Source organism: Lygodium microphyllum, chromosome 19, assembly GCF_053477565.2.
Source record: "Lygodium microphyllum isolate KBCC chromosome 19, Lygodium_microphyllum_v1.1.10, whole genome shotgun sequence".
Classification (NCBI taxonomy): domain Eukaryota; kingdom Viridiplantae; phylum Streptophyta; class Polypodiopsida; order Schizaeales; family Lygodiaceae; genus Lygodium; species Lygodium microphyllum.
Genome location: NC_141153.1, coordinates 129116592 through 129140661, shown reverse-complemented (window position 1 = coordinate 129140661; position 24070 = coordinate 129116592). Strand labels below are relative to the sequence as shown.

At 43.3% G+C, this 24070-nt stretch overlaps 1 protein-coding gene across 3 annotated transcripts in view; it reads left to right on the top strand.

The window, feature by feature from the left end:
- LOC148020374 (transcription initiation factor TFIID subunit 4b-like) overlaps positions 1 to 24070 on the top strand; it is a 110164-nt gene that overhangs the window by 5630 nt on the left and 80464 nt on the right. Inside the window, exons 2-4 of one of the 3 annotated variants that reach the window (XM_087700955.1) lie at positions 11108 to 11306; positions 11518 to 11831; positions 11948 to 12141. In XM_087700955.1, coding sequence (XP_087557081.1) covers positions 11249 to 11306; positions 11518 to 11831; positions 11948 to 12141 — 566 coding nt within the window. In that variant the 5' untranslated portion in view covers positions 11108 to 11248. Of the gene's footprint in view, positions 1 to 11107; positions 11832 to 11947; positions 12142 to 24070 lie in introns of all 3 variants that reach the window. The other 2 variants (XM_087700956.1, XM_087700957.1) reach the window with 2 other exon arrangements.

Sequence of the window (24070 nt, the reverse complement as noted above, 5' to 3'; positions counted from 1 at the left end):
AAGGGATATCGGCTTTACGACCCGACGACACGGAAGGTTGAGGTAAGCAGGGATGTGATCTTTGATGAGGCTTCAGCCTCTGAGGATCCGATTGATGGTTCCATTACAGGTGCTTCTTCGTCATCGACGGACCCCCCCCCGGCCCACCTTCTCTTCCTTCCAGGATACCCCTTAGCACCCCCCCGATTCCTCCTCCTTCGGCTTCCCTTTCCCCTTTGGTGTATGTGCCTCCGTCTCCTACGAGCTCTTCCACCTCCACTTCGGGATCTTCACGGGATACACAGCCTTCTTCCGATGCGGAGGATCTACCTTCCTTTGGTGAGGGGGAGTCCCTCTCCAATTTGGGTGCTTTGCAGGTTCCGGAGACTACCCGGTCTCCCTCGCAGTAGCAGGAGTCTCTTAGGATTCCCTTATGGTATCGCCGGCTCATGCAGGATTCAGGTGTTACTCACTTTCCTGCTTCTTCTATAGGTCCAAGTCGATCAGCCCGTTTACAGGCCCAGCGGGATAGTTCACTATGTGTGAACTATGCTCTTATGTCTCAGATTCTTCAGGATTCCGAGCCTTCCACTGTGGAGGAGGCTCTTGCACAGGATATTTGGAGACAGGCTATGCAGGCTTAGCTCGATTCCATCGAGCGAAACCATACTTGGGAGCTTGTTCCGCGTCCCGAGAAATGGAAGGTGATAGGTGTGAAATGGGTCTTTAAGACCAAGTATCTTGCAGATGGCTCCTTGGACAAGCATAAGGCTAGGCTTGTTGCCAAGGGTTTTGCCCAGCGCGTAGGCTTGGACTACTTCGAGACTTTTGCTCCTACAGCTAGGATGTCCACCATTCGAGTTCTTTTGGCTCTTTCCGCTCACCACCGTTGGCCTGTTTATCAGATGGACGTCAAGTCTGCTTTTCTGAATGGCGTTCTTGAGGAGGAGATTTATGTTACACAACCTCCTGGTTTTCTTGTGCAGGGGAAGGAGGATCATGTCTACAGGCTGCGGAAGGCTCTTTATGGCCTGAAGCAGGCTCGTCGTGCTTGGTACCAGAGGATTGACCGCTTCTTTCTACAGAGTGGCTTTGCGCGCTCCGCTCATGATCCCAATCTCTACTTACGGGTTGTGGATTCCCTTTCTGTTTTCCTTATCTTGTATGTTGATGATCTTATCCTTACAGGGAGCGACACTCAGCAGGTGGAGCATACTCGGTCCATTCTTCAGCAGGAGTTTGACATGACGGATCTAGGGATCCTTCACTTCTTTCTAGGCCTGGAGATCTATCAGATGGCACAGGGCATCTTTATCTCGCAGCATAGGTACATCTCCGAGCTTCTTTCGGAGTTTGATATGGTTGCGTGTCGGCCTATCTCATGCCCATGGACCCTGAGTCCAAGCTTTTGGCAGATGGAGTCCCCCTTACAGATGCCACTCGTTACAGGTGCCTTGTCGGCTCTCTCATCTGGCTGCTTCACACTCGGCCGGATATCTCTTTTGTGGTGGCTTTATTGTCTTCTTTTATGAAGACTCCTACACAGGATCACTGGCAGGCAGCCTTGCGGGTTCTTCGCTATTTACAGGGGACTCGATCCTTCGGGATCATGTATGGAGATGGGATTACCCTTTCTGGATGGAGTGATTCTGATTGGGCAGGTGATGTGGATTCGAGACGATCCACTACAGGTTATGCTTTCACCCTTGGATCCGGTGCTGTCTCTTGGAGCAGCAAGAAGCAGCCTACTGTGGCACTTTCTTCTACAGAGGCTGAGTATCGGGCCTTATGTTCGACCGCTATGGAGGCAGTTTGGCTTCGTCGCTTACTGGCGGAGATTGGCTTTTCCCAGACCGGACCTACGGAGCTGCGCATGGACAACCAGAGTGCTCTTGCTCTGGCCAAGAACCCGGTGTTTCATGCTCGCACGAAGCACATTGAGGTTCAGTATCACTATGTTCGAGAGCGGATCGTGGATTTGGAGCTGGTGGTGGTCTATTGTCCTACGGCGGCCAATGCAGCTGATCTCTTTACGAAGCCTTTGCCTCAGGCTTCTTTGCTTCATCACATGCGGTTCTTAGGTCTTCAGACCCTCCCAGGATCTGAGAGGGGGTGTTAGCCTGCTCTTTTATCATTCTCAGTCTGTCATCTCCTGGTTGTGAGCTCCTGTCAGAGTCTGACAGGAGACAGAGGAGCTCTGTCAGCTTATTAGTTGCTGTTCTTGTCTGTATTCAGTTTTCGGGAGTCACACAGCCCACACTGGGCTGTTTATGTGCAGTAGGCCCAGTTTTCTGGGCAGGTCGGCCAGATCTGGCCAAAGTCGGCCAGATTTGGCAGGTCGTCCAGATCTGGCCAAGTCGGCCAGATTTGGCAGGTCGGCCAGTTTTCTGGCCTGGGGCTATATATAGCAGCCCCCCAGTCATTTCTAGCATTGTCTTCTGCAGGTTCAGCACTCTCTCCGTCCTCTCCCGCTCCGGCATTGATGCTGCCATTGCTTTCAGTCTGTTTTGGTACCCTCACTGACGCTCCGGGCTGCATGTAGGGACTGCTCCGTCCATTTCAGTGTATTCAGCATTCATCTCAGTCAGTGCAGACTTTCTTCCTTCATTCCCTGCTTTCTCTCTCCTCTCCTCTGTGTTCGTGTTCTTCTTCCGTTGCGCACTCTCACACAGATTACAGTGTGTCAAGAGACACAAGTAATGACAGTGTGAAAACACACTATGTAAAGACTATGTCTGAGTGCTAAGGCCAGCCATGTTAGCATCATCACCATTGCAAGCATCATCACCACCTACCCCCCCTCCCCACCTCCTCAACCTTGTGAGAAGTCCATGCAGCAATGGAAGCATATACATATGCTGAAATAGACAATTGAACATAAGACAGAAGAGAAAGGAAAGAGAGAACAATTGAATACTGCAAAAGAAGAGAACTCAGATGAATGCTCAGGAAATGGAATCCATATACCAAGACATGAGGCAGTACAGAACCAAATGTGAGTCACTAGTTGTGAAGGCACTGGCATTGGCTCCTCTCTCCACCAAGAACCTATAGGTGATGACACATGAATATATTAACTAATGAGGAGAAGCACAGAATATACAGGCCATAAATATGCCCTACATAACAATTGGCCGGGAAACATTAAATGTTGACCAAGTGGCATCAAAATGCCCTAAAATGCCATAAATAATGCATAATAAAAATGCCTAAAATATGTGCCTAGCCTTCACAACTAGTGACTCACATTTGGTTCTATATTGTCTCATGTCTTGGTACATGGATTCCATTTCTTGAGCATTCATCTGAGTTCTCTTCTTTTGCAGTGCTCTTCTGCTCTCTCTTTCCTTTCTCTTTTGTCTTATGTTCAGCAGTCTATTTCAGCACATGTATATGCTTCCATTGCTGCATCGACTTCTCACAAGGTTGAGGGGGGTAGGTGGTGATGATGCTCGCAATGGGGGTGGTGTTGTTGCAAGAGGGGGGTGATGCTAACATTGTTGGCCTGAGCATGGGTACCCTCTCTTAGTTGGGGTTGTTGGGTTGCTGCATGGTCCTTGCCACGGCGGCATTGGACTCTAGTGAATCCCTCATCATCCATCATAGAAGGTATCTCCATTTGGTGAAAGGATTCCTACTAACTTTGCTTGCACCCAAACTAGGTGCACTTTGAGAAATCTCCACAAGTATTGATGAGTATGAGTGGCAGCAGAGAGAGCACACGTCAATCAAGATGCAGCAAGAGCTTGAGTGTGAGAGTCAGAGTCGACAGATAGGTGTGTACCAGTGTGTTATACACAGAATAAAAGAATGTATTTTTACTTAGGGTACGATAAACTTATACCTGCTAGGGTGAGTTCACATATGTAAAGTAATATATACACGGGAGATACATGGGAGAGCGTAAAGGGCCTTTACACCCAACAACCTCCCACTTAAAGGTCCTAAGCGAACCTTTAACCAACTCCCACAAGTCTAATGCAATGCTCATGTTGAGCCTTTGCAATGAGAACGTCTGCAAGGTTATCATATGATCTGATCTTAGTCAGTGTGACTAGACCATCATCCAGAACCTATTTGATAAAGTGATACTGTACATCAATGTCTTTGGTATGTGCATGAAACATGGCATTCTTAGCCAAGCATACAGTAGTCTAGCTATCACATCAAGGTACAAGTGTTTTGGTGGGTAGCCCAAAATCCTTGACCAAACGACCAAGCCAAACAGCTTCTTTTGAAGCTTCAGTGGCTGAAATATAATCAGCCTCAGTGGTAGAGAGTGCTACTATCATTTGCAATCTAGAGTACCAAGAAACTGCTCCACCAGTCAAGTTAAATATGTATCCGTTAGAAGACTTGCGAGTATCCAAGTCACCTGCCATGTTTACATCACAATACCCCTGCAGATCTAACGTACCCTTTTCATAGCAAATACATTTTCTTTGTGTGCCCTTAAGGTACCGTAAGATGCATTTCACTGCTTTCCAATGTGCTTTGCCAAGATTTGACATAAACCTGTTCACAACTCCCACTGCATGAGCAATGTCAGGTCTAGTGGCAACCCTAGCATACATGAGTGAGCCACAAGCTGAAGCATAAGGAACACCCTTGATAGAGGTGGGTGACTGCCTTATCATCTTTTGGGCAATCTGCCTTGCTAAGCTTAAGATATGGTGGTAAAGGCATACCAAGAGGATTAGCATCTGCCATAGAAAAACGATCAAGTACTTTGTTGATGTACCTTTCTTGTGAGAGAAATAAGAGCTTTCGGTCGCTATCTCTTGTCACATGCATGCCCAAAATGTGTTCAGCTGCACCTGAATCCGTCATGGAAAAGGCTGAATTTAGCTATCTTTTCAATGCATTAATCTAGCTTTTATGCTTACTAGCAATAAGCATATCATCCACATAAAGCACAAGTATAATAAGGCTTTCATCATCAGTCTTCTTAATATATAAGCAGTGATAAACACTACTTCTTTTAAATCCACGTGAGAGCATGAAGGCATCAAACTTTTTATATCATTGTGTAGGAGCCTGTTTCAAACCATACAAGCTTATCTTAAGCTTACATATCAAATGCTCCTTTCCTTGTATAACAAAACCTTCGGGCTGTTTCATATACAACTCTTCTTCCAGATCACCATGCAGGAATGCAGTTCTAACATCCATCTGATAAAGTTCAAGATCCATAGATGCTACAATGGCAAGTAACACTTGAAGAGTGGTCATTGTGATAACATGAGAGAACTCTTCCTGAAAATCAATGCCCTCCTTTTGTGTATAGCTCTTAGCTAGAAGTTTGGCTTTGTATTTGGGTTTGCCATCTACACATTTGATTTTATAGACCCATTTGTTAGGAATGGCTTTCCTATCCTTGGGCAATGTCACCAAATCCCAAGTATCATTTTGATACAATGACTTCATTTCTTCCCCATAGCTAGCTCCCACTTTTTCTTCAATTCACATGATAAAGCCTCTTTATAGATAAGAGGCTCAACTTCATTTGTAAGCAAAATGTAGTCCAAAGAAGGATCAAACCTTTGTGTAGGTCTTCTGACATGTACAGACCTTTCCCAATGATTTGTGTTATCAGGTAATGAATCCACATCCAAGGGAATGTCAATGACCTCATTATTTGGTTGTTGAACTGCACGTTCAGGTTGCTGTAATACAATTTCAGGCTACTGTAATTCATTCTCAGCATGCTGATTTTGGTGCCCTAGCTGAATTTGAGCATCCCCTTGCTGCCCATTTTTGTCTGGCTCAATAATAATATGCTGATTGTCATAATCAGCATCAAAAGAAGCTGAATTTTCAGTGACTGATGACTGTTCAAGTGACTGATCATGCTGAAATTTAACTTTCTTTTTATCTGAGTCATTAGATGTGACATTTTTCAGCAACTTTGACTCATGAAGTACCACATCCCGGCTGTATAGCACATTTTTTATGCTTGGAACCCAAACTCTATAGCCCATTTCACCCTCATCTCGTTAACCCATTAAGATACCTTTATAAGATTTCATGTCAAGTTTGGTTCTGCTATCAACAGGTACGTGTACATAGCATTCGTAGCCAAAGACCCTTAAGTGGTCATTTGAAGCAGGTTTGCCAGACCAAACCTCTTCAGGAATCCCACTTTCAAGTGCACGGTGTGGAGATCGGTTGCAGATATGCACTGTGGTTTTAAGTGCCTCTCCCCAAAACAATTGCGGGAGATTAGTTGTGGACAACATGCATAGAATCTTCTCACATAATGTGCGATTTATTCGCTTAGCCACACCATTAGATGACGGATTATAAGGAGTAGTAAGCTCCCTTTTAATACCATTTGTATCACAAAATTTATTGAATTCTTTAGATACATACTCTACCTTGTTATCTGTTACTATGCATTTTAATTTTAAACCCTTTTGAGTACTAATAAATGCATAAAACCTTTTAAAAGCATTCAATGTCTCACTTTTCTGCTTGAGCAAGTAAACCCATAGTTTTCTAGAATGGTCATTAATAAAAGACACAAAATAACGGAAACCACTATGAGTTTTTATTGGTATAGTGCATACATCAGAATGGACTAAATCCAAGATACATGCCATTCTAGAGGCTCCATGAGAGTATAGACTCTTTACATGTTTACCCAGAACACAGTCATCACAAAAGTTAAGCTTTGAGTTTTCCACATCAACTCTTCAAAGTGAAGAAAGTGCCTGCAAACCCTTTTGGCTCATGTGTCCAAGATGTTTGTGCCATAACTCCATGTGTGATTGCACTTTAGTAACTGCAACATTCTTTCCAGGAAGTGCCTTGCAGTAGAGATAATATATAGTCTTCTTTTTACCACCTCTAGTGACTAGCATAGACCCTTTTTGTATCTTCCACACTCCACTACCAAAAGTAGTGAAGTAACCTTTGTTGTTTAGCTGCCCAACAAAAAGCAAACTCTTCTTGATGTCAGGTATATACCTAACATCATGAAGGATCAATCGGTGACCATTTTCAAGGGCGAGGTGTATGGGGCCCATTCCTTCAATATCACATGCATGATTGTTGCTAAGGTAGACTTTTCCAAGGTTACCTTCTGCATAAGAAGAAAACCACTCCAAAGATGGAGTCACATGAAATGAAGCATCGCTATCAACAATCCATGATTGTGACAAGCCATCATCAGCCGACAACAAAGTATCTATCTTATCCGTTTTAGTGATATACATGTCCTCCATTGTCATAGTATGTGGATTTCAGCATTTTATCCTCTTCAATTTCCTCAATATAACAACACTAGATACCGCATTTACTTTTTCTATCTCTTTAGGGGTAGAGCTGCCATCCTTTTCATTCTTTGTCTTTTGCATTAGCTTGCTTCTTGTGTTCTTGTTTCCTTTTAAAGTACTTGCAATCGGGCTTTTTATGCCCTTTGCGACCACATTGATAACGAGTTACATCTTGCTGTTTTTTGTTGCTTTTGTTGCGATTTTTGTTCTTATTTACAACATTAGATCTTTTTTCGGTTTTTTCTCTTACATTGTAGGCTAATCCACTATTTTTCCCACTTACCTTGCGTCTAATGTCTTCATTGAGAATAGAACCACACACACCATCAAATGTCAAGTTGGGGTTATTGCTTAATGACACAACCAATGCTTCCCATGAATGGGCAAGATCATGAGCAAGAAGATAGCCCTCAATTATCAAGCTTTAAGTTGACCAACTTTTGCATGAGATGTACCTGGTTGACAGGAGTTGTATTCTCATAAGTAGCCTTGATTTTCTCCCAAACTGCGTAGGCAGTATCAAGCCCGTTTATATCAACCAAGGTATCATTTGTGATTGCCATTTTAATGTAAGTAATGGCCTTTTTATTCATTTTAGCTCAATCCTCATCTGACAGAGCAACTGGCTTATGTTCTGCTAAAGCATCATCACAATCCTTTAGAAAGAGTATACCTTGCATACGATCTTTCCGAAGATCAAAACTATTGCCATCGAATTGACGAATTTCAAAGAGATTCTCTGTGTTAGATGTAGATGTACTGCCAGCCATCTTCAGCAATAAACAACTGCAATAAAGGGCTGAATGCTTTCCACCAATAGCAAGGTTGCTCAATATAACAAGTACACACTTTTGTACTTTCAAGGTGTCCAAGAAGCAGATTTTTAGCTGCAATTTCAGACTCAAGTACTGATTACAACATATACACGAATCAAATTTGATACATTTGCATTAATGACAGCTCCCACTTCAGTAATACATCACCATAATGCTCAAATGCAATGACCCAAATGCTGTATTTACCACTGTTTCATTGGATAGTGAGCATTCATCAATACATATACCAAGAGAAGCTGCCCTTTTACAACATTTGAAGCATCCAAAGCTCAAAATTCTCCCACTCAGTAGTGAATCTGCTGCAAATTTCACAGTCTAGTCTCAAATCAACTCAAAATACATCAACAATGTGGAAAGCCCCAAAATTTTTACAGTAAAATTGTCCCAATTGCATCAATTCATGTTCTTGAGCATCAAATGTGGGTCAAATGTTACAGAAATTTTACGAATTTTGCAAGAGTCCCAATTTGGGAATCCAACAGTGCACAAATTCCAAAGGAATTGGTTCAACAGAGCAAAAATTTCAATTGCACCTGAAAATCCCCAAAATTTCCGAGGCCCATGCACTCAATGTTTGCAATTTATGGGTCTAGAGTCACTGAAGTATGTGACAGGCACCAAATCTGGAAAAGCCCCAAATTTCCTGGGGCAAATTTGTATAGATTTATGATTTGTGCTTATGCATGTGAACGCTCGGAAGACAAGGAAGAAAAACTGAAAATTCCAGATTTAGTAAAGAGGCTTGTTGACCTGCCCATGGCTCCGGTCAGCTCAACACGTGTTGCGTCAACTGCATGGCCTCCATCTTGTGTTGCCCACCACACATGCGTGGTTGTGTGTTGGTCAGCCCGTCGACTAGGACTGGTTGATGAGCTCCTGCCTGGTGCGTGTCCGCTCAGCCCTGTGTGCCAATCCGTCGACTGTTGCGCTCCCGCTTGGTGCATATTGATCTGCCTCAGCCCCACGTGCTAGTCCTATCGCCTGGTCGCGCTCCCTTGTGTTGATTGCAAGAGTCACCTTAGTCTCCACTGCTAGCGTGTCGCTTGGGTTTGACGATTGTTGCTGCCCCGTCGACGTGGATTCTGTGGCCGCCCGCAGCTATCGACTATGGTTGTCACTTGCAATTGGCGACTAGTGCTTGTGAGAGTTGATGATACAGCTGCGTGTGTGAACCATCATGCTTTGATACTAGTTTGACGAGTACAAGCGGAAGCAGAGAGAGCACAGACGTCAATTGAGGTGCAACAAGAGCTTGAGTGTGAGAGTGAGAGTCGACAGATAGGTGTGTACTAGTGTGGTACACACAGAATAAAAGAATGTATTTATACTCAGGGTACGATATACTTACACCCGCTAGGGTTAGTTCACATGTGTAAAGTAATATATACACGGGAGAGTGTAAAGGGCCTTTACACCCAACAAGTGTAGCATCTTAGACATTGTCTATGCTACCTTGTGACGATGCTCTGCCGATTGAGAAGTGATCTATCAGCTTTGATCTCTAGTACTTCGCATATTTTCTTCATGTTTTACCATTGCCATGCATACCTTTGGCACCCCCACTTTGCTTTTTGATATTTGCATGTGGATACAATGCTTGGAGCATGGTGCCAAGAGTCCAGCAAATACCTCCACTAGTTAGTGGTACTTTGCCACAATGCCTAGGGAAAGGAGAGAGAGTATTTGGGAATAGGTGGTATGACTCCAAGGTGGAGAATGTGAACCCATTATACCAAAGTACCATGTAGATGATCCCCTTCACAGACACAAGGGAGCTATTGACGAGCTCTTGTCCTGCCTCTGTGGAGGTGAAGCATTTCATGAAGACACCTGTCCCATCAGCGCTGCCTCTGCTGTGCATGAGGTGCTGATGCACAAGGTAGAATGGAGCCAATTGTGAAGCTGTGCTTGAGAAGGGGAATGGACCCAAGAGCTGTCCAAGGACCACAGCCTTCTCCAACTCCCTCTCCATGGCACGGACTGTTTGGAGTTGCTCCTCAAAGAGAACCATAGGCAAGGAGTATGATTGGGTTGGACATGTAGCTTGTATTGGTGTTGTACTAGAGGTTTCCTGTTGCATGCTTTCTCCTGGGACCTCTTGACAAGCTGGCAGCCAACTGAAAGGTGGGGGAGGCTGCTACTAAGAGAGGAAACAGCAGGAGCACAGCTGGGAAGATGGTGCTGAGGTGAGATGAGAGGAGGAACAGCAATCACATTTGCTGCTAGGGCAATAGACAGGTGGTGGCAGCAAAGGCTGTGGGCAGAGATAGGACAACTGGACGGAGGGGAGTAGACATGCAGAGGTGGCAGGACAGGCATGCGGAAGAGCAGGAGCACAGGTGGACCAGGTGACAGTAGGGCTTGGAGCAGCTTGGGCACCCACAGGTAGTGGTGCAGGTGGCAGGAAGATGAAGGTGGCAGGGAGGCAGAGGGGCATGACTGGGGGACTGTGCGGCAGTTGTCTGCAGGAGGTGGAGGCAAGAGCTCGTGAGTTCAAAGTTGATCTCGTGCTTAGATTAGACATTGCATTGTGTCATTTTGACAAGGCTTTTTTTGAGCAACACTGGCTTACTTCCATCATTGCAAATTACTTAGCTATTAGTTGATATTCCCATTCAAGAATGTGTAAACCTTTCCTTCGAATCATGGCATTTTCTATTGCCATCTTGTTATCCTTCTTATGGCAAGCACCTGCTTGATTGGAATAGAAATATGTGAAAATGTTGCTTATATTGTCTGAAACTTGAAAACATAGTTAACCAGATCAAGTGGTTTGTGAAACCCTGACTTTTAGAAGCAGGACTTTACAGATGGCAATGGATGTACTGTGATTTTAAAATATCAAAACTTCATGCTTATTGCCTCCTCCAACTAGCCTTACAGGGCTGTAGTCAATTATGCATATTCTATAGGCATCAGAAGCAAAAATTTCAGATTTTTGTGCCATGCATTTTGGACATAATTTTATTTGATGTGGTAAATTGCTGTTGAATTTGTGTTTTGTTGTGACTGCAGCTTTTGCATTGGACAGACCCAGAAAGAAGCAGCAGAGAGAAGAAAACCAAGGAGTGCATGTTCAGGCTGGTTGTAATCAAATTCCACATAGACAAGGAGCACGAGATCAAAGCAACAATTCCATTTTTCAAGTGATTGTTAATGCCGGAGCTCAATTATTTCCAATCAACATTTGGAAGATACATTGATGCCTGCCAGGGTGGCTTTTCTCCCATTCTTGGATGTTTCTGTTAATGCCACTCCAAAAAAGTCAAATGAACAACAAATAATTGAACTCCTTGATAAAGCAAAGCATGTGAACATGTCTACAACACCTCTGCTGAAAAAAGTACCATTAGAAGAAACTCAAGTTGAAAATCTTCAAATTGCTTCGAATTATGTCTCTGAGAATCAAGATCTACCTGTATTAGGGCAAGGAAATGAAAAGAGGATGGAAATTTGTGAAGATGGTCATTTGGAAAAGAAAATTAAATGCACTGTGAATCAGGAGTCATATGAACACCAAGCAAGTGATGGATGGGAAGCATCATTGTGCCAACCCTCAACACAAATTGAGCAAGTGCAAAAGGAAGCTGACACAGGGCTTGTTTCTAATGGCACAGCACCGATTGTCAGAGTTGTTTCAACCAATGGCTCACAAGGCCATCCTCCTCCACCTTGTGCTTCAACAGCCTGTCATCAAGAACCTGTATCACAGTCACCCCTTGGAAATGTTTTGGAACAGGTGAGAGTGAGGTTACGCGCATGCCACAAGAACCCTGGAGATGTGACTTCTTGTCATCTAGGCCACGTGTCTTTAAGTTACAAACATCCAGATTATTTTTCCCTGTGGCTTGGCAGGTTGGAAATCCAATGAAAGCAGCCAACACAACTCCTCTGGTTGCAGGTAGCACGAAGAATACATCTAATCAAACCAGGCCCATGCTGACATCTACTTTTGATCCGCTTCTACCAGTACAGTCTGAGACCATAATAGCTTTGGGATTGCCAGCTCAGAAAAGGGTTAGGGAGTCTGCTACAATTCAGTCTCCAAGGTAATCTCTTGGAGTTCAGGACATCAGGCTTAATAAAGCACACATACTTGTATCTGAAGCAAGTCTTGCTATTCCATACCTATTTGAGTTACCAGAATTCTACAGGCTTATTTGTTTATTTAGTGGTCAGATTCTGCAATTTCTGTAGTGACAAGGTAGGATTATGTTAGCATTGGCTGACTACATAACTTGCTAATATTTGTTTATTTAGTGGTCACATTCTGCATTTTCTGTAGTGGCAAGGTAAAAGAGAAAGGAGGGATAGTTTGACCTTGCATTTCAACAAATGTGAGATCATTTTGCAAATTTGGTCTAAGAATGAAAGAGTTTGTAACTGATTATGCCATGTAAGTAATATTAAGAATACTTGTATTAGTGCACCCTTAATCATCACATGAACATATTTGCATCAAAGAAATTGTTGTTAGTTTGTCCTGAAGGGACAAATAAATATTGCTGAGGATGCAACATTAACAATAGACTGTTTTCCCCCCCCCCCCCCAAAGATAAGAAAAATTCTATTAATAACACCTCAAAGAAAAGTCCCTTGAGATAAAATACAAAGTACAAAGAACCCTGCAAAGAGAAGCTGAGAACATCATAAACATGATGGTTGTGTGAACAACCACTCTGGCAGGCAATAATGCCAGACTGTTTGAGGTACTAGGTGAAAGAAGGTGCTGGAATCCCAAGTCCGCAAGAAGGCATCTCTCCTCCTCCTCCTCTCAGAGTTCCCCTGCAATAGAGAGTAAATGTTTTCTGTCCAATCCTTTGGGCCTCTATTTGTGACCCAAGCCATGGCCCCCCTTGGTTGCAACCATGGGCTTTGCTGTGCTGTGAAAGACCATCTTGAGGGCTCTTCTCCACACTTGAGCTTTGGGATAGTATCGTAGTCAGGCTCACCGATGATGGTAAGCCATCTTCTGATAGGCAACTTGTATGACCATTGGGACACACTAATTTGTATATAGCTTAGGAACATGCTTTACTAGGACTTTAGCACATGTGTAAATAAATATATACATGGGAGTAGCGTAAGGGCCTTTACACCCAACAACCTCCCACTTAAAGGTCCTAAGCGAACCTTTAACCAACTTCCACTAGCTGAATGCAATGCTCATGTTGAGCCTTTGTAAGACTTTATTGAGAACATCTGTAGGGTTATCTTGCGTTTTGATCTTAGTCAGTGTGACTAGTGTTGAGAGTCATTAGTCATCTCTTGTGCCACGTCAATAGTACCACATGGCAATAGTCAGAGACTCTCCGCAGCCCACTGCAGGTTGGCTGCAGCCAACCTGATTATTTCAGGTATTTTTCAGGCATTACTTTCAGCCTTTATAAGGCTGAGTTTCCAGCAGTCTTGGATACTTGTATCTGACAGATTTCAGCCTGCTGGTGATGGAGATTGCACTCGGGGCTGATGGAGATCGAGGTCCTCAAGGTGGAGACATACACAGATATTTTCTCTGCACCCGTGTATAATTCTGCATCCTTATACATCATTCTTCACTGTAGATTTTCTGCATTTCACTGTCTCTTTCCCTCTCTCTCTTCTCTCTCTAAAAACTCTTTGTAATGGTCATTCGCTTTTGTATTGCTTCACTCTGACATGGTATTAGAGCATTGAAGGACTGACCTAGATGGACCTATCTGAAGAGGAGTTTTCAGCGCGACACAAGGCTTTGTTTTCAGTGTTCAAGTGTGAGTAGGTGGGCTGCGCATCAGAACAAGGCTGAGGCGAGTGTGGGTGTGCGAGAAAAAAGAAGATTTGCTGTAGTTGCTATTGTTTTTTTTGCTGTTAGAGAAGGAAGAAGGCTGCATTTTTGGCCTTCAAGTACACATTTTACATTTTCATCGCCTCTGGCGGGTGAAGAAGGAATGGGACAAGCAAACCTCAGCCCTAGCAGGCTGTATTTTTATAGTTAGAGGGGGCTGCTTTTTGTGTTTTGTGCAGGCATTGTAGGTGGAGATGTCTTTTGAGGCTGAGACAAAGTTTCAGGCGATCATGGACCCGTCCTACCAGCTCTTCCTTTAGATCAAAAGCTCGATGGTGAGAACTATCGCATTTGGCTGGTCATGATGCTTTCCATATTGGAGTCCTATGATTTGGCGGAGCTTGTTACGGAGGCTATCAACTTTTCTTCTTCGCGAGATGAGTCTAGACTCTCTTCTAGTGAAAAGGTGGAGTTGGCAAAGGCTCAGGCACATTGGGATAAACTCAATACATGCATTCACTTGTTTTTATTTCTCTCATGTACTACAGCTCTTATCTCTCACATAGAGCATTTGATGGTGGCTAGGGAGATATGGCTGGAGTTGGATCGTATGTATAATTGGATGACTGTCATGAAGCGTGTGTCTTTGGAAGTGCAAATGAGGACTATGAGTGTTAACAAGTCATCATCCATGCGGGAGCATATCAACAAGATAAGGCAGCTTCAGATGTAGGTTCAAAATGCAAGGAAGGTGATCACTTCTGAAGACGTGGCAGATGGATCCATTGATAAATACAAGGCACGGCTTGTAGCTAAAGGCTACGCACAGAAAAAGGGCATTGACTATGAAGAGACATTTGCGCCTACTTCCCGTATGATGACCATCAGGTCTATGATTGCCTCGGTTGCACCTCGATCCTCTCATCTCTCACATTTGGTATTAGAGCTCAGCTCCGAGCTCAGCCAGTCTGCTGCCCCCGGCTGTACCTTCTGTCCCTCCAGCTGCCACCAGCTGCAGGCGTCGCCACCAGTTTGCTGGCGCCGCCAGTTCCAGCCGCCAGCTCTGCTCCAGCCGCCAGCTCCCGCCGCTAGGTCTGCAGGCGCCGCCACCTGCCTGCGTGTGCGCCACCTGTCAGCGCGCGCTAGTCCTGACCGTGCGCCACCGGCCTGTGCGTGCCACTTGTCCGCAGACGCCGCCTCCTGTACCTGCAGAAGCCCGCCACCAGCTACCTACTACACAGATCCGTCCCTGTTTTTGCAACCAGCTGACGTGTGGGCCTCTGTTCGCCAGCTTGTTTCTGTGCACAGACATTGCCTCGGGATCCGTGCCCTGTCGTTAGTCAGCTACAATCATTCTGCAGAGGTAACATTTTGCATTTTTTTAAATTTCAACACAGGAGTTCGTGCAGCAGCAGGATCAGTTTTCTGCATTGGGACACGTGCTTGTGTCTTTGACAGAGACACATTAAATGCACATTTTGGGGTATTTGTGACAAATTTTGGCAGAAATTTTGGGGATTTTGACATTACAGTGTTGTTGAGCACTGTTTGCACCTTGGGAAGCGTGCATTAAAGACAGTTCTTGACAGAGTACACCCTTGCACATTAATTGTAGAAGTGTGTTTGCTGCAATTTCTGGAAATTTGCAGATTTCCAGCCCTTACTGCTTTGACATTGCTCATTTGTCTTTGGAAATTTGTCATCATGGCAAATCAGGGAGGTGATGTATTTACCTATGTATCCAAGGAAGACAGATTGGATGGAAACAATTATTCGCTATGGTCATTCATGATGAAGAATGTATTAGAAACATGCCCCAAACGAGCATGCCATAACTCCGCCTGTATCATAGCAGGAGTAAGAGTGGATGTCAAGTATGCCGACCGATCTACTAAAAGAGCATCCAACTCATATAAACCATGACACAAAGATCCTGTCAAGACCAAAGTCATGCGTTCTTTATCTCTAACCATGCAACGGTCATCATCAAATGTGACCTGCAAACCACAACATGCCAAAGAAATAATAGATAGCAAATTCTTCTTGATTCCAGGCACAAACAAAGCATCCTGTAGGCGAAGAATAGAGCCATCAATGGCTGTGAGCTGAATCTCCCCAATACCACGAACAGGGTATGATACATTATTGGCACACTGTACAGATTTCCCAACGGGAAGTGCACTAACTGAAGCAAACAAATCTCTGCGAGATGTAATATGCCGAGAAGCACCACTGTCAAAGAACCAAGTGTGAGCATCTTCTGTAGAGCTAAGTGCTCTATCAGCCCAAGAGATGTCATAACTGCAAGTGTAAAAACAATAGTCCCTGTCTACAACAAAGGACGCGGACTCTCTAACAGTGGAAGGAGTAGTAGAAACAGACATACTTGACTCCTTCTTCTTCTCTTTGGTGATGCGCTTCCTGCACTCAGTGATATAGTGGCCTGGCTTCTTACAATAATGACATTTTCCCTTTTTAGCTTGCGTGTCCCCTTGTGTCTGATTCTGTGATGTGCCAGAAGTACCAGAACTCTGTGGAGCATTTTTTACCTTGCTGTTTTTGGCTTTCTGTCTTGCGACAAAAGCCTGCTCAGAGACTTTAGCATCCACACCACTATTTTTCCTTGTTTGCTCCTCCTCTAGAAGCAAACTAACCAGCTGAATAAAAGTGAGTGGCTGCTCGGCAATCCTCATGGTGAGGTTCAAGGCAGTATGAAAAGACAAGTACGAAGGAGGTAAGGAATTCAAGGTGGTGGATATCAACTGTGCATCCGAAAAGTACTCATCTACATTCATGAGCTGCTCCCGCAAGTCTTGAATCTTATTCAAGTGATCGTGCATAGAATCACCCTCATTCATCTTCAAAGTCTCTAACTCTTTCTTCAAGAAAGAGATTCGAGTCTCATTCTTTCCTGCAAACATATGCTCCAAAGTCAGCTATGCATCTCGTGAAGAAGATGCTGAACAAATGTGAGGAATGATGGACCGCTGAACTGCCAAAGAAATCAGCGACAAAGCCTATGCATCTCTGTATCCCAAGCTTTTTGAGCTGTAGTTCTTGGAGGAGGTGGCTGAGGTGGAGCGGGCTGAGGTCCCCGTTGTCCACGTCCCCCTTGAGGAGGAGTAGCGGGAGCTACAATTCCCGGTCTAGTTTCCTCTCCACTGACATAATCCCATAAATTCTTAGCCACTTGGAGATCCCGGTGATAGTTGGGCCTCAGCGAGTGCTCCTCTCGAGCTTGTGTCTCTTGAGGATTTTTCTTCGGATGAGGAGTCTACTACCCAGCCACCGGATTCACTGATTGGTCCTCCATTGCTGGTGGACCTTCCAAAAACTTCAACAGATGGAGAGCGCCGAGGCGAGATTCGGCCTCCTCCTCGTTGGGCCTGTGACACGCTCTGAGATTCAGGGATTGAGGGGGTCCTTGAGGAGCGGGAACTGTAGAATGAACCGCGGAGGTCATGGAGGCACCGGACACATTCTACGGAGCTTGTTTACTCTAACTACTGTTTGATGTCTTGAAGCTGAGTTAGAGGCTATTGAGCAACATGGCACTTGGCTCCTTGTGCCTCATCCCTCTCATAAGGAGGTGATTGGCGTCAAATGGGTTTTCAAGACCAAGTATCATAGTGATGACTCTTTGGACAAGCACAAGGCTTGCCTTGTTGCTCAAGTTTTTGCACAGCCCCCAGGTGTTGATTTCCATGATACTTTTGTCCCCACTACTTGCATGGTGACTATTTGTGCTGTTCTTGCCTTGACTGGTCATAGGAGATGGCCTGTTCTTCAGTTGGATGTGAAGTCGACCTTCTTGAATGGTGATTTGAAGGAGAAAATCTATGTAGAGCATCCTCTTGGCTTTGGTTCCTCAGATGGGTAGGTTTACAAGTTGAAGAAGGCCTTGTATGGTGTGAAGCAGGCTCTGTGCGCTTGGAACGAGAAGATTGATTCGTTTCTCCAGGCCAAGTTGGGATATTGATGCTCTAGGATCCGTAGCTTTATGTGTACACTTCCGAGGGTGGTCGTGTGTTGTTTGTTTTGTATGTTGATGACTTGATTATTACAGGTGATCATGCCTAGAAGGTCGAAGAGACGAAGGCAGTCCTACATCAGAAGTTCGAGGTGACGGATTTAGGACTTCTCCATTTCTTTTTGGGCCACAAGATTTATCAGTCTCAGAGGGGGATTTTCATCTCTTAGCAGAGATATGTGTGCCCTTAGGGTACCGTAAGATGCATTTCATTGCTTTCCAATGTGCTTTGCCAAGATTTGACATAAACCTGCTCACAACTCCCACTGCATGAGCAATGTCAGGTCTAGTGGCAACCATAGCATACATGAGTGAGCCGCAAGCGGAAGCATAAGGAACACCCTTGATAGAGCTGGGTGGTTGCCTTATCATCTTTTGGGCAGTTTGCTTTGCTAAGGTTAAGGTATGGTGGTAAAGGAACACCAAGTGGCTTAGCATCTGCCATAGAGAAATGGTCAAGTACTTTGTTGATGTACTTTTCTTATGAGAGAAATAAGAGCTTTGGCTCTCTCTCTCGTCACACGCATGCCCAAAATGTGTTCAACTGGACCCTAGTCCTTCATGGAAAAGGCTGAGTTCAGTTGTCTTTTCAGTGCATTAACTTGGCTTTTATGCTTACTAGCAATAAGCATATCATCCATATAAAGCACAAGTGTTATAAGGCTTCCATCATCAGCCTTCTTTATATGTAAGTGGTGATCTGCATTGCTTCTTTTAAACCCATGTGAGAGCATGAAGGCATCAAACTTTTTAAACCACTGTCTAGGAGCCTGCTTCAAACCCTACAAACTTCTCTTAAGCCTACACACCAAGTGCTCCTTTCTTGGCATAACAAAGCCTTCTGGTTTTTTCATGTACAACTCTTTTTCTAAATCACCATGCAGAAATGCAGTTCTAACATCCATTTGATCAAGTTTAAGATTCATAGATGCTATGATAGCAGAGAATACCTGAAGAGTGGTCATTTTGACATGTGAAAAGACTTCCTGAAAGTCAATTCTCTCTTTCTGTGTATAGCCCTTAGCCACAAGCTTGGCTTTGTAATTGGGTTCGCCATCCACACACTTTTATAGACCCATTTGTTAGGAATAACTTTCCAATCTTTGGGCAATGTAACCAAATCCCAAGTATCATTCTGATACAATGACTTCATTTCTTCATGCATAGCTAGCTTCCACTTTTTCTTTAACTCACATGATAATGCCTCTTTATATGTGAGAGGCTCACTCTCATTTGTGAGTAAAATGCAATCCAAAGAGGGATAAAACCTTTGTATATGTCCCTTGACACGTGTAGACTTTCTTACCCAATGATCTGTGTTATTAGGCAATGGATCCACATCCAAAGGAATGTCAATGACCTTATTATTTGGCTGCTGAACTGCATTTTTAGGTTGCTCTAATACATGTTCAAGCTGTTGTAATTCATTTTCAGCATGCTGATTTTGTTGCCCAAACTGATTTTCAGCATACACTGATTATCATAACCAACATCAAATGGAGCTGAATTTTCAGAGGTGACTGATGGTTGTTCAAGTGGTTGTTCATACTGAAATTTTATCTTCTTTTTGTCTAAATCACTAGATATTGGCATTTTTCAGGAGCTTTGATTCATTAAATGCCATATCTCTATTGCATAGTATCTTTTTCATGCTTGGAACCCAAACTCTATAATCCATTCACTTTCATCTCCATAACCCATGAAGATGCCTCGGAGGGATTTCATGCCAAGTTTGGTTTGGTTATCAACATGTACATGTACATAGCATTTGCAGCCAAAGATCCTTAAGTGGTCATATGAAGCAGGTTTGCTAGACCAAACCTCTTTAGGGATGCCACTTTCAAGTGCACGATGTGGAGATCGGTTGCAAACATGCATCATGGTTTTAAGTGCCTCTCTCCAAAACGATTGCGGGAGATTAGCTGTGGACAGCATGCATCGAATCTTCTCACATAAAGTGCGATTCATTTGCTCAGCCACACTATTAGACGATGGATGATAAGGAGCTGTTAGCTCTCGTTTAATTCCACTGACATCACAAAACTTATTGAATTCTTTAGATACATACTATCCCCCATTGTTTGTTCTTATGCATTTTAATCTTAAGTCCTTTTGAGTACTAGTAAATGCGTAAAACTATTTAAAGGTGTCCAATGCCTTGCTTTTCTACTTAAGCAAGTAAGCCCATAGCTTTCTAGAATGGTCATCAATAAAAGATACAAAATAACTGAAACCACTACGAGTTTTTATTGGTATGGTACATACATTAGAATGGACTAAATCCCAGATACATGCCTTCCTAGAGGCTCCACGAGAGTATAAACTCTTAACATGTTTTCCCAAAACACAATCATCACAAAAGTCATGCTTTGAGTTTTTCACATCAACTCTTTCAAGTGAAGAAAGTGCCTGTAAACCCTTTTGGCTCATGCGTCAAAGACGCTTGTGCCATAACTGCATGTGTGACTGCACTTCAGCAACTGCAATAGACTTTCTAGGAAGCGCCTTGCAATGAAGATAATATAGAGTTCCCTTTTCACCATCTCTAGTGACTTGCATAGAGCCTTTCTGTATCTTCTATATTTCACCACGAAAGATAGTGAAGTAACCCCTACTGTCTAGCTGTACAATAGAAAGCAAGCTCTTCTTAATGCCAAGTATATACCTAACATCATGAAGAATCAATTCTTGACCATTTTCAAGAGCCAGGTGTATGGTGCCCATTTCTTCAATATCACATGTATGGTTATTGCCTAGGTAGATTTTTCCAAGGTTACTTGCTGCATAAGAAGAAAAACGCTCTAAAGATGAAGCTACATGAAATGAAGTACCACTGTCAATGATCCACAATTGGCAAGCTTGCATCCTGTTACCAATGAAAGCATTTAAATGTTTTGAGGCGGGCTTAGACTCATCAAGCTTCAAGTTGACTAACTTTTGCATGAGATGAACATGATTGACAGGATTTGTATTCTCATACGTAGCCTTGAGTTTCTCCCAAATTGCATAAGCATTGGTAAGTCTCTCGATATCAATCAATATATTATCTGTGACAACCATTTTAATGTAAGTAATGGCTTTCTTATTCATTTTAGCCCAATCCTTGTCTGACAAAGCAACACACTTATGTTCTGCCAAAGCATCATCACAATCCTTCAGAAAAAATATAGTTGCCTTCGTACGTGGTATGGACTAGTTCGTATGGTACGTACCGTACGGTTCGTACTATACGAATTCATATGTGATTTTGCACCTGTTTCGGCCTCGTGGCCTGTGCCACCTGAATCCCGCGTTTCACGTTTTTTGCACCCTTGTTTTTACTCTGCATGCTTGCGTGGCACTTTTTGGGGGATGGGAAGCCTTGGATACCTCACCCCATTCCCTTTTTCAGCCATGCACTCCCCTCCCCAGCCCTCTTTTGACCCTTCTCTCATCTACAAAAGGTGCTCCTCTGCTCCATGCTTCCACACCAATTCAGCAAGCACTTGTGACTTACCATTCTCATCTTCCTCTCTTGGATCTCGTCGCTCGATTCTTGAATGGATGTGTGATTTGTCATTCTCGAATCTCACCTCTCATCTCCTCTTTCCCGCACCCTATCAAAGCATTGCCATTCTCAAATCTCATCTCCCATCCCCTCTCTCTCACTCTTGCTCTTTCAACTTTACCCCAACTCTCGGGCCTCTCAAGTCTCCCTCTCAACTTTCAAGAGTTGAGACTCAAGCATCTCTCTCTCTCTCTCTCTCTCTCTCTCTGGCCTCTATCCGTCATCGGCACCATGACTCATGAGAAGCATGATGTTGGAGGGGTTTTTGTCGAAAGGTCGAATCCACTGGGGATCAAAGGTAGAAGGAAGTAGAGATAGGAGATGGAAGAGAAGAAAGAGAATACACAAGTGGTAAACACGATAAAGACAAAGCACAATGAATTGAATTAATATGTATTGAAAGAACTTGGAATCCTTGCACTACTTAGAAGCAATCTCCAGGCATTAGATCTCTTGGAGCTTCTTCGTAGAACAAAATGTGCATTATTAAAATTATAGCTCATTCTCTACTGCTCGAAACCCAAATTTGATGGCTCCGTTGGCTCTGAAAGGGGGGTAAAACTTTAGGACACTTGATCATGGATCTCCCAAATCACTTCTTCTTCCTCTTTGAGTTCAAACTGCAGTTTTTAGCCTGCCAACAGCGATTGCGACGCACGCGATTTCGCCAATTTGTCTTTTTTATGAAAATCCCATAATTGCTAAAAAAGCAACTTACTTTTTGCATGCCATCCTAATCTAAAAGTTTTTTAAACTTTTTCGGATTTTTATAATAAATAATATAAAAAATAGGCTGAAATTATAAAAAAATCTAGTATTTTTTGGATAATCCATGCAACTCACACTAGTACTAATGACTTAGATTACATTGACTCTCTTCATTAATAAGAAAGTTGGATGATGATGCATTCCATGCTTTTTCACACCGTGTCCGCATAGCATCACGATATCCACCCTCTCTGAACTTGCACATCCTTTGGTATGTGCCAAAATCCTAGTTGTCACCGGATTTTGAGTCCTCCTCATCCTCTGTAACTATATCCTTTCCTTCTTCATCTTCCATATCTTTCTGGCTAGCTCCTGTGTCATGGCCACCATTTTCTTTCAAGTTTGGCAACTCATAGGCAGTAGATTCCCATCTCTTGAATAATTTTATTCTTTTCTCTGCTACCGGAAGTTTTATGGCTGTCTCATTCAGTTCATTTAATGCATAAGTAGTATTATCAAATACCTGTCTTACCACATAGGGTCCAAACCATCTTTTGGAAACTTTACGCATGACACTATGCTGGTTGTCTAAACTGCTACCATAAACTAATACCCAATCCGCATCTTGTATGGTTCTTGGTCTCAGTCTATGTCTTTTGTCAAACCGTTTTTTGTTCTGTATCCTTGCTGCCCTTAACTTTGCAATTGCTGCCTCTATGTCTTTTGACTTTCTTTCCAACTGTCTAATGCGTAAGGCCAACAACTCCTCTCGATTTAAGTCCTGCTCCCAAGGTAGCACACTCCATGTGACTGTCATCTCATCTATTGGCATGATAGGTTTTTGACCATAAATCAATTCTGTAGGCATATATTCTGTAACAGCACTAAGAGTTATTCTGTCAGTCCACAAAGCATAAGGGAGCAATCGTGGCCACTCTTTTACCTTCTCTCCACATGCTTTTGCCAATGCCTTCATAATAGGTGGATGATCTCTTTCACTTTTTTCATTTCCTTCAAGGTTATAGGCTGAAGTTAAAGCAAGCTTTATCCCCAACCGTGCAAAGAAATCATGAGCTTCATCTACTTCCAGCTCACCCCTATCTGTAGTAATTTTTCCCACATAGCCATACCTACAAAATATCTCTTCTAAGAAAAGTACACACAGCATTTGTTATCTTAGTACGTAGAGCTTTCCCTTCCACTTGATTAGTCAAGTCTTCACGGGCAAGCACAAGATATCTCATTTGCCAAAGACCTATAAGCATCGTGACTAAATCCACCATCCACTTAAAATGAAGAGACAATGGATATGTGGGCTGCAATCCATCCCGATGTCTCACAGATGAATACATTTGACATGTCGTACATGTTTCAACAAAGTGAGCAACATCCTTATACATACCCTGCTACCAATATCTTTCTTTGATCTTTGTAAAAGTACCCCAAACACCTCTATGACCAGCCCACAAGATTTCATGAAATTCTTGCATAATATTTACTTGTGAAGCTCTGTCATCCAAAACTCGCAATGGCATATCCTGTTTCTTTTTAGCATGTTTCCATAAGTATCCATCTTTTAAGAAAAACCCATAGGCTTTCCTCTTGATCTTCTTAAGCTTCTCATCTGACCATTCATCTCTCTTTGTTAATGTACTGAGGTATTGACCAATTCTCAGCCACTCTCCTGCGTATTTGCCTTCTAGAAACATTTCTACACAAGATGCAAAACATCTAAAGTGTCTTCTCTTTGCTGTCCAAGCTTCTGTTAATGCTGTAACAATACCTTGCATTGCTAAATTCACTCTTGCAATATCATTTTTAGCCGCAAGAAAGTCATCGTCTTCCTCCTCATCCATCATCCATCTTCATTATCATAGCGTGCTCGAGATAACATGTTTGCCATTGGGTTATCTCTTCCTGCAATATGTT